The following is an 11,257-nucleotide window of genomic DNA, read 5'->3' as shown; positions in this document are numbered from 1 at the left end:
GAGGAGCCACAGGGAGGAGCCACAGGGAGGAGCCACAGGGAGGAGCCGCGGCCGCCGGCTTCCGGCCCGGGGACCACCGCCACGGGAGAACACGCTAGCCTCACCCGTGCTTACGTCCCGTCGTCCGTACGTCCGTCCGTGCGTCCGTGCGTCCGCCCCCCCCCCCAGGCCCCCGGGGCGCGGCACGGCCGGCCCTCCCACGCACGGGGTGCCGCGCACCGGTGTTCACGGTCACCTCTTCCTTGAAATTCCTGCCAGGAGTTCGCTGAGAGAGGGAGGAAAGCGCTAATGGCTTTGAACCCGACCTTCTGTCTGTGTGAGCCCGGGCCGGCTGATGTCAACCTGCCTCTGGTTCACGTCGTTTGCCCGTCGGGGTTCAATCCAGCTGCCACAGCCCTCACCCCCCACACACCACCGTCCCCGGGGCCTGACCCGTGAAGGAGTAGCTATCTAGTCACTTTGTTCTGTCCCCAGTGGAAACGCCAATTCCCAGAAATCAGAGCGATGAATTCCCTTCTCGAAAGTGTGTGTGGGTCGGCGGCTCTGCGGGATTCCTTCCTGCTGCACCTCATCCTTCCTGGAAGCCTTTCTTAGAAACTGCGCCTCCCGCTTACAGGAAAGGAATCCCTCCCTCCCGAGGAACTGTGTGCATGAAGCAGCCCTAAGGAATTTCCCTTCAAGACTTCAACTTACTTTCCCAGCGGCCCCTAGCAGAGGCGACCAAAATCCACGCGACAAAGAGAGAGAGGCAGAGAGGAGGGAGGAAGGGGATCCTGATTTGGCTTACTCAGAGGGACGAATTCTCTAAAAAAAAGATCTGTTTCAAGGAAAAAACAGGACTACGTTACATGCAAAAAGGGGAAAGCAGAGAGGATTCTTTTTTTTTTTTTTTTAAGATTTTATTTATTCATTTGAGACACAGAGATACAGAGAGAGAGAGAGCATGAGCAGTGGGAGAGGCAGAGGGAAGGGAAGAAGCAGACTCCCCGCCGAGTAAGGAGCCCGATGCGGGACTCGATCCCAGGACGCTGGGATCATGACCTGAGCCGAAGGCAGACGCTTAACCATCTGAGCCACCCAGGCGCCCAGCAAAGAGGATTCTGAGTATGCCTGAGAACAGAGTCCTCCCTTTTTTTCAGCTATTAATACTTGATACACTAAGGACTTGCATGGGGCTTTTTCACAAAAGCAAGATAATTTGGTTAAATTTACATGCAGATGTAAAAGAGAAAGTTCAGAGCACAAGTCTCAGTTACCTCACCGCCTTAAAGAACAGAACCTACACCGGACGGTCCTTCACCCAAGATGTGCAAACCGGGTTCCGGGAACGAACACCATCAGGGGTGATCTCATTTCAGGAGCAAGAATGATACTTGAACACCCAGCCTGCCTGTCCAGGGACAGAGCTCATTCTGCTCCTGAGTCAAGTACTCTGAAGGGTTTTTAAGGGCACTGCCTCTGAGTCTGAAAAGTTTGGGGGATTTTTTACCTGAATTCGACTCAAAATTTAAGAGGCAGCAGGTCAACAGAAGGCTAAGGTCGTGAGGTCAAAGTCCCCAGTGAGTTCAGTGTAATAGAGAAGCAAAGACCACAATACAAAGCAGCTCTGATCAGTGACACAGTGGCACTCACTCCAACCAAGACCTCCACGGGACATGCGGGGAGCCTCAGGCGGCGGGGACCACATAGCAAAGTACCACAGACATGGTGACTTAAATAACAAAAATTAAGCCTCTCCACGGTTCTGCAGGGATGGAGTCCAAGATCAAGGCATCAGCATCATTAATAGAAAGAAAGTAGGTGCCAAAAGCTGACTTGGGTGGTTTCGGCCTGTTGCTCTGCTGTGGAACTGTTTTCTAGAAGACTTTTGGATAATGTAGCTACCACCACCTTTTAATTTCCCAAGTGCTTCCACAGACAGTGGACCCGTTCTGAGTATAAATTACATTCCCCTTCGTTGCTTTCTTTCTTTTTTTTTTTTTTTTTTAACAAATCTTAATTTCTGTAGCAGTTACTAACCGTTCACTTCTCCATTGGAGATGGATATTACACACCACACCACTTCCACACTCCCTCCCTGCTGACTTGCCTTGCTTCACTGCAAGTGGGGAAGAAAAGTAAGTGTATAGCATTTTATTCACTTATTATACTTAAAACATAAGTTTTCTTTTTTCTTTTTTTTTTTAAGATTTTATTTATTTATTTGACAGAGAGAGACACAGCGAGAGAGGGAACACAAGCAGGGGGAAGTGGGAGAGGGAGAAGCAGGCTTCCCACTGAGCAGGGAGTCCAATGCGGGGCTCGATCCCAGGACTCTGGGATCATGACCTGAGCCGAAGGCAGACGCTTAACTGACTGAGCCACCCAGGCACCCCAAAACATAAGTTTTAGAATACATCAAGATTGGGGCGCCCGGGTGGCTCAGTCACTTAAGCGTCTGCCTTCGGCTTCAGGTCATGATCCCAGGGTCCTGAGATCGAGCCCCGCATCCAGCTCCTTGCTCGGCAGGCAGTCTGCTTCTCCCTCTCCCTCTGCCCGCTGCTCCCCGCCCCCCCCTCCCCCCGCTGCCACACTTGAGCCCTCGGTCTCTATCAAATAAATAAATAAAATCTTAAAAAAAAAAATACACCAAGATTAAGTTTAATCTTCCCAACTTGAAGAAGAGGATATTGAAGCCCAAAATGATTATGTGTCTTGGCTAAGGTCACACTAGTAAGTGCAGATCATGGACTAGCACCCGGATCCTCTGGCTCCAGTCTGATGCTCTCTCCTGTGAAACTTAATAAAGGAAAACTCATTTAAAATGGAGTCAGGAAGGGTGCCTGGGTGGCTCAGCTGTTAAGCGTCTAACTTCGGCTCAGGTCATGATCTCAGGGTCCTGGGATAGGGCCCCACCTTGGGCGGGGAGTCTGCCTGTCCCTCTCCCTCTGCCGCTCCTCCACCGCTTAGGGGTGTGGGTGTGTGTGTGCGCGCACCTGCACGCGCACACACCTGCACGTGCACATTCTCACTCCTCTCAAAATCTTTAAAATAAATAAAAATAAAAAATAAAATGGGAGTCAGGAGGCCAGAGGGGGAGCTCTCACACCCCACCATTCACCTTACGGCTCCAACAAAAAGAAGCCTATATTTGACCTTCCCAGCAGGAGGAAGGAAGGTTTTCTCCTGGTTTGACACCACCACCACCCCACCCCCCACCCCCGCCAAGAGACAGGCATAACTCAGCCGAGGAGAAGGAGCTACACTTCTGACTCACAGTTTACTCCAATGAACTTTCTGCTTATAGCAGCCCCCTTTCCTCTTTAAAAGATTCCTGGGGCACCTGGGTGGCTCAGTTGGTTAAGCGGCTGCCTCCATCTCAGGTCATGATCCCAGCGTTCTAGGATCGAGACCCCAAGTCGGGCTCCTTGCTGAGCAGGGAGCCTGCTTCTCCCTCTGCCTGCCACTCTCCCTGCTTGTGCTCTCTCGCTTTCTGTCAAATAAAATCTTTTTTTTTTTTTTTAGATTTTATTTATTTTTATTTATGTGACAGAGAGAGACCCAGCGAGAGAGGAAACACAAGCATGGGGAGAGGGAGAGGGGGAAGCAGGCTTCCCGCTGAGCAGGGAGCCTGATGTGGGGCTCGATCCCAGGAGTCCGGGATCACGACCTGAGCCGAAGGCAGACGCTTAACGACTGAGCCACCCAGGTGCCCCTGTCAAATAAAATCTTTAAAAAAAAAAAAGTTCCCTCTCCTTTGCTCTCCATACTAGCCTACAGTTCTGCTATAGCTTGGATGTCCCAGATTGCAATTTTTGCTGTTCCCAAATAAACTCATTCTAGCTGGTAAAATAAATGACAGTTTTATTTTTAAGGTCAACATTCCATAATGCCCAGCTTCCTCCTGTTTAAGGTAGAGGTGTCTACATTTCCAAATTAGAAAAACTCAGATTAGGAAGACTAAACTAATAATTTACAATCACTAAGTAAGCCTACAAGTTCAAGATGCTCAGCTGGCACCAAGATAAAGGTAAAAGACACTTGTTCCTGTCCTCAAAGAACTAACAATTTAGTTTGAAAAGTCACAAAAGAGGGGCACCTGGGTGGCTCAGTCAGTTAAGCATCTGCCTTCGGTTCAGGTCATGATCCCAGGGTCCTGGGATCGAGCCCCACGTCGGGCTCCCTGCTCAGTGGGGAGCCTACTTCTCCCTCTCCCTCTGTGTGCACTCTCGCTCGTACGCTCTCCCTCTCTCAAATAAATAAGTAAATAAATCTTTAAAAGAAAAAAAAAAAGGGAAGACCCCACAAGAGCCAGCCTGTGTTCATTAACAGGAAATCATGCTAATTCCTTTCTTTGCAGGATTTCAGAATGACTGCCTGGTACATAAGGCACCTCTGGACTCCCGTAAGACAGATGACATGACCACCCCTCCAACACCTGTGGCCAAGTTCATCTGCTACCCGGCATTCATGAGTGGATCAGAGGACAGTTCCAGGACCTGTCCTTTCTGGCATTCAGAAAGAAAACTGCAAAAGTTTTCAAAGAACTTTCAACTGACAACAATGGGATGCTGAACTGTGACACCAACAAAATGAACTTAGAGAAAAAAACAGCAGTTTGCGTGGGGATAAACCCCATGGACTGTGATGTCAGTTGACCATGTGTCCAATGTAGCCCAACTGTATACGATGCTCACCATACCCAAATTTCATACCTGCAAAGAGGAAAGGACCCTCATCTGCATTTTTAATGGCATCTCAGAAAATACTGCTGAAGGGGCACCTGGGTGGCTCAGTCGTTAAGCTGTCTGTCAAAATAAATAAATAAAATCTTTTTAAAAAAATCAAATAGAGGGGCGCTTGGGTGGCTCAGTTGGTTAAGCGGCTGCCTTCAGCTCAGGTCATGATCCTGGAGTCCCAGGATGGAGCCCCGCATTGGGCTCCCTGCTCAGCGGGGAGTCGGCTTCTCCCTCTGACCCTCCCCCATCTCATGCTCTCTCTCTCATTCTCTCAAATAAATAAATAATATTTAAAAATATATATATATATTTTATTTGAGAGAGACAGCAAGGGGAGGGGGGGAAGGAGAAGCAGACTCCCCAATAAGCAGGGAACCCGAAGAGGGCCTCAGTCCCAGAACCCTGAGATCATGACCTGAGGCGAAGGCAAACGCTTAACCACCAACTGAGCCACCCAGGCGCCCCGGTAAACATGAGTTTAACTTCTAAAAAAAATTAATCTTACCCTCTAACTTACATTTTTAGTTATCTCACAGTATGTACATAATATAAAGAGATCTTAGAAGGATTAATCTTTAAATGGATCAATCTTTGGGGTCCCTGTCTGGCTCAGTCAGTAGAGCATGTGACTGTTGATCTTGGGAGTTGTGGTTCAAGCCCCACATTGGCTGTAGAGATTACTTTAAAATATTTAAAAACTAGCGCCCGGCTAGCTCAGTCGGTAGAGCATGAGACTCTTAAAATATTTAAAAACTAAAAATAGGGTACCTGCTCCCCCTGCTTGTGCACAATTCGTCAGCACAGAAACATAAAAAATATTTGCAGGGGCTTAGAGTTCACACAGAGAAGAAACCCACAGAGACATTCTCATGGTAAGAGACAGGGTTTCCTGGCCCCACCGAGAAGTGACAGGCAAGATTTAGGATAAAGGTTCACAGGGTGCATGACATCACTGGGCTCCACATCCCACAGAGCAGGCACAGCCTGGGAGATACACAGGGAGGGCGGGGGCGGGGGGGCTCCCCTGGAGAACTCAGAAAGGCAAATTATCTACTTGACACAGCTGAATGCACACTAGTTAACCCCACTCACACTGAGCAGATGCAGAACTGTAAGGATAAAAACAAACAAAAAAATCAAATAGAGGGGCGCCCGGGCGGCTCAGTCGTTAAGCGTCTGCCTTCGGCTCAGGTCATGGTCCCAGGGTCCTGGGATCAAGCCCCACATCAGGCTCTCTGCGCAGCAGGAAGCCTGCTTCTCCCTCTCCCAATCCCCCTGCTTGTGTTCCCTCTCTCGTTGTGAATCTCTGTCAAAATAAATAAAATTTAAAAATTTAAAAATAAAATAAAATGAAACATAAATAAATAAAACATCTCCAAAAAATAAACGGTAAAACAAAACCTCTCACTGCACTCTCGGTCACTACTTACTGAGAGCCTAATGCAGCCACCCTCTGGAAAGCAGGACAGCACTCAGCATCTGCACTCCCTCCCAACCCCAGCTCTGACAAGTCTCCAGTCTGACCCCAGGGGCAGTCTCAGCAACAGCATTGGCTTTCCAAAGTGACAGTTCACAGACTGAGCCAGCGTCAGGGGAGTGAGAACGGAGCCACTCTCCAGTGGCCTACATGCATGTGGCCATGCACTTCTCTGGGGACGGGTCCTGAGCTGCTAACTGCGGAGCGAGGGTAGACAGGTAAACGTAGAGCACATCTCCAGGGATGCTGTGCACCAGGGGACAAGACAATCTAGGGCCCAGCTGGATAAGCCTACACCACTTATTTCCAATAACAGGAAAGAGGAAGAATTATTCAATAAACCATGATGAGAAATGGGCTATTTTGGGAAAAGTGCGGCTGGTCTTATACCAAATACAAAAGGAAATTCTAGCTGACTTTGTATTAGAAAGAAAATACTTATGGAGATTTAGATGATGCTGGAATCTAAAAAAGATATATTACAGAAGCAACAGGAAAAACCAGAAAGAGCTCAGTGATATATAAATGTAAAACCTCTGATCTAGGGGCACCTGGCTGGCTCAGTCAGTAGTGTGTGTGACTCTTGATCTTGGGGTTGTGAGTCTGAGCCCCCCATTGGATGTAGAGATTAAAAATAATTTTTAAAATCTTTTTAAAAAATTCTTTAAGGGGCACCTCTCAGTCGTTAAGCATCTGCCTTCGGCTCAGGTCATGATCCCAGGTCCTGGGATCGAGCCCCACATCAGGCTCATTGCTCAGCGGGAAGCCTGCTTTTCCCTCTCCCACTCCCCCTGCTTGTATTCCCTCTCATGCTGTCTCTCTCTCTCTGTCAATTAAATAAATAAATAAAATCTTTAAAAAAAAAGTGAAGACTGGATAAATTACAATTGTTAAATATCATGTTTTGAAGTTTTAATGCCATGAATAAATGTTAACCACAGAAAATTAAGAAGGAACCCAGATTCAAAACTATTTGGGGGGAAGAAACACACTACTTGGTTTTGTAGAAAAGATGTGTATGCATATGAGTTTTAGAGGGAAGACTAAGAAACCAAAGTATCAGCAGGTATACTTGGCTAATGGAAATAAATCATCCATGGGGCACCTAGGTGGCTAAGTTGTTAAGCGTCTGCCTTTGGCTCAGGTCATGATCTTAGGGTCCTGGGATTGAGCCCCGCATCGGGCTCCTTGCTCAGCAGGGAGTCTGCTTCTCCCTTGCCCTCTGTCCCTGCTTGTGTTCCTCTCTCGCTGTGTCTCTGTCAAATAAATAAAATCTTTAAAAAAGAAGAAGAAATCATCCATATTCCTTTCTTTTTCTGTAGTTTTAAATTCCTTACAAAAATAGAAAAATAAGGGCGCCTGGGTGGCTCAGTCAGTTAAGCGTCTGCCTTCGGCTCAGGTCATGATCCTAGGGTCCTGGGATCAGGTCCCGCATCGGGCTCCCTGCTCAGCAGTGAGCCTGCTTCTCCCTCTCCGTCTGCCTCTCTCCCTGCTTGTGTTCCCTCTCTGTCTCTCGCTCTGTCAAATAAATAAATAAAAATCTTAAAAAAAAAAAGAAAAATATATATATTCTTTTCAAAAATCCACAACAGGGGCACCTAGCTGGCTCAGTCAGTAAAGCGTGCAACTCTTGATCTCAGGGTGGTGAGTTCAAGCACCATGTTGGGCATGGAGCCTCCTTAAAAAAGAAAACAAAAATCTGCAACAATTACCAACCACCATTATGTACAACTCCTCCTAGGCCCAAGTCCAACCTTTGCTGTGAAAACACCAAAACCCCACTAAGGCCATTGGTATAGAAGTCCATAAAGCTAGTTACTGGCATCATTTGAGTAGATAGCTACCAGTTCACAAGTTTAGAAAGCAGATGCAAATTGAGAAGAAAAGCAAATATCCAATAAGATGAAAACTCGGTTTTTCTCTGCAAGGTGAGCCTTGTCTCCAGGGAGCACTTCCTGGCCGGGCTCATTTTGACTTTCCCGCCTGCATCCAGAGGGGTACACACGGAAATCACTAAGGCGGCCTCCAACTTTCAAATCCCTAGAAATGCAGAAGATAAATAGATACAGGATGGCAATCATGGTCAACAGCTGACTTCAAAAGACCTGCCCCTTTTTTAAAACTGGGATAACAATGCCAATGGGGGCAGTAGCTTAAAGCACAAGCCAGGCTCAACCTTCCATCAGAATCACCTGGAGCACAGGTTTAAACCCCACCCCCACCCCAGAGTTTCTACGTAATTTACAGAACTGGTCTGGAATGGGTGAAAGAGAATCTGCATTGCTAACAAGCCCCGGGGTGACTGATGATGCTGAAGGTGTGAGTTCCATGCTTGGAGTAAAGCTGCCCTAAAGCATGGTAATAGGTTTCACGTGCACCATCTCCTCTCCCAAGAGCAATAACTTTAAGAAAGTCCAGCCTACAAGCACAAAGGTGTCTTTGGAATAGCCTTCTCTCCCCATGCATTTAAGAACAAGTGTCCCAACAGGAGCAGCTCAGTCCAGCAGCTGCAAACACAGGCTCAGGAGCCAGGCTGCCTCATTGGGGACCCTGTTGTGCCGTGACACACAGCTGTGTGATCCCAGGCAACTTAACTTCTCTCCGCTTCTGTGCCATCAAGTGCAAAACAGAGGTAAGAGCTCCTTCCCCTGCAGCAGGGAAGCTGGAAACGGTGCCTACCAAAGTCATCAAGAGTCCTCATCTGCCCATTTTCATGCACACACCTTGTGAAAAATCCATAAATAGAAAGTGCTTCCAGAGTTCCTTGCACTGCCTGAAGTTACAGAGATGTTTGCCTACTTCATTATTATTTATGATAACCACACCCAAATTCCTTCTTCTACCCATACACTTCTTTCCTTGAGAAGGGCCCAAGGGCCAAGAGATGTCCCCACACGCTGAATACACCACAATCAAAACAAGCCTAAGAGAGCACTACTCTCCCCCTCGGGATCTCCTAGGCTTTCCCATAAAAAAGGTTAAATATCAGAATGTGGGAACTTTGATTAAAGCCTTAGGATTAGTTTAGTGTCAAGAAACAAAAGATCTAATCATCAACCAAGTGTAATTAAAGCCCACAGGTTCAGGCCCACCTAGTTCAGAGTCCCAGCTAGGACATGGAAAACCAGCCACGAGCTTCACCTCTCTGAGCCGTTTTTCACCTGTGTCTTCTCCCAGCTCAGGGACCCTCCAGTGATTTTAGGGCCATAGGACTCCTGGACAGGACCACCCGCATTAAGACCATGGATCACTTCTCTAAAAGCTAGAGTCCGCAGACGACCCCACAGGCTTCAAGGATCCCAACTCCAGAGCGGTCCTCAAAGGTGGAAATGGGAACAACTGCAAAAGGGAAAGCGGCTGTGCAAAAACATACTCCAGCTGTGGTTATGTGCGTCCCAGACAAAAGCAAAACGTGTTCAAGAACAGTGTTCCCATTCATCAAATAAAAACCACAGTGAAATGAAATCTGCCACTAGATACCAGGACACACCGTGTGAGACGCACGCGGACAAAGGGAGAGAGCGAGACATGGACACAAACACAGGGAGCCCGGTGGAGTTTGCAACTCAGAGTCACATAAGGACTATCGGAAGAGGTGGGGACGCGGGGGGGGAGGGGGGGCGGATGGCAATGGTCCAGGGCACTAATTAGACAAGGAAGCTGTTCAGAAGCTGCTTGCTTAGGAAGAAAAAGGTGCAGCTTTAGTTTATGAGAAGGGCGAATCCCTGAGCGGTACTGGGGAAGTCGGCTAAGGGTGGAAGGGCGGGGAGGCTCCTGCCGGTTCTCCCTCGCGGCCGTAATTCTCCCCGGACAGCCTCGGTTCTCCCCCTCCCCACCCCCTGCTCGCGCTCCAGGGGCTGCAGCTCCGGCGGATGCCGCCTGCTCCGGCTCCTCCCCCCCTCCTCCCGGACACTGGAGGCTGGCGGGGCCGCGAACGCCAAGGCAGGGATCCCCCGAGCCCCCGCCCCCAGGTCCCCGGCCCCGCTGCCGCCGGGCCCGCGCGCCAGGGCGCCGGCGGGGACCACGCGGCCAGCGTGGGGGGGCCCCACCCACGGCGAGAGGCCGCGCCGTGCCGGCGACCAGCGCTCCCACGCCACGACCCTCTACCCTCCAGCCCCAGAAGGCGCCGGCAGCCACAGGCAGGCGCTCGGCGGCGGCGGCGGGATGTCGCAGCTCGGGCGGGGCGCTCACCAGAAGAACACGCGCGAGCAGAGGTTCGCGTTCTGCAGCGGGTTGGGCTTCACCTCCGCGTACACTGGCAGCATCTTGCCGCCGGGTCGCGCCGCTCCGGGAGGCGCGGGCGGGGATGCTGGAGCTCCGGCGGGCGCGCCGGTCCTCTAGGCGGGAGCCCAAGAGCCACCCGCTTCCGGGAGCGGAGCGCCGGCGGCCCGCCCCGTTCCCCCCCACCCCGCCCCCGGGCCGCGCCGCTGCGGCTGCTGCCGCCGTCGGGAGCCGGGAGCCGGGAGCCGGGAGCGACGCGCCGCTTGCGAGGCGGCGGAGACCACGCGGCGGGTCCCGGCTGCAGGTGCTAGGCGAGGCCGCCGGCGCGTTCGATGTAGGCGGGTAGGCAGAGCCCGCGGCCCGCAGGGCCCGGCGCGGAGGCGCCCACGTGCCCTCACCTGGCTGCAAACTTGGCAGAAGTTCGCGCTCGGTGCCAGAGCACCCGCAGAAGGTGCGGAGGCGAGGCGCCGACTCTGCCCACCCAGCCGCTCGGAAACGCCCCCTGGGCTGTGGCTTTCAGAACACGTGGGAGAGCTGCCGGACCTAAAGTGGCCTTCTGGGCTTGCTGCCCTCATCAGGACCAAACCAGGGTGCTGTGGGAGGTTCTCCGACGTTAGGGCCAAGCATTTGACCTCGGGCAAGAGCAGGACTGAGCACAGATGATCTTTGCAGAGCTGCGAGACCTAAAGAAAGGTAACAGAGGATCGAAAGAACTCCTCTGATTTGGGAAGAGGAATGCACGCCGTCACTGGGGGCAGGCTTTTTGCAGCTCACATGTTGCATTGCACGGAGGAGCTCCAGTCAGCTTTTTACTGCCCTCTGAGACTGGCAAAGGCGGATA

At 50.6% G+C, this 11,257-nt stretch overlaps 1 protein-coding gene across 1 annotated transcript in view; it reads right to left on the bottom strand.

The window, feature by feature from the left end:
• ABCC4 (ATP binding cassette subfamily C member 4) overlaps nucleotides 1-10,600 on the bottom strand; it is a 247,301-nt gene extending 236,701 nt beyond the window's left edge. The window contains exon 1 of the mRNA XM_035003178.1: nucleotides 10,387-10,600. Within this exon, the coding sequence (XP_034859069.1) occupies nucleotides 10,387-10,460 (74 nt within the window). The 5' untranslated portion in view covers nucleotides 10,461-10,600. The remainder of the gene's footprint in view (nucleotides 1-10,386) is intronic.
• Between the last annotated feature and the right edge of the window lie 657 nt (nucleotides 10,601-11,257).

This window comes from Mirounga leonina, unplaced genomic scaffold (assembly GCF_011800145.1).
Source record: "Mirounga leonina isolate KUSES-001 unplaced genomic scaffold, KU_Mleo_1.0 Mir_127, whole genome shotgun sequence".
NCBI classification, from domain to species: Eukaryota; Metazoa; Chordata; class Mammalia; order Carnivora; family Phocidae; genus Mirounga; species Mirounga leonina.
This window is presented reverse-complemented; position numbering and strand designations above follow the sequence as displayed.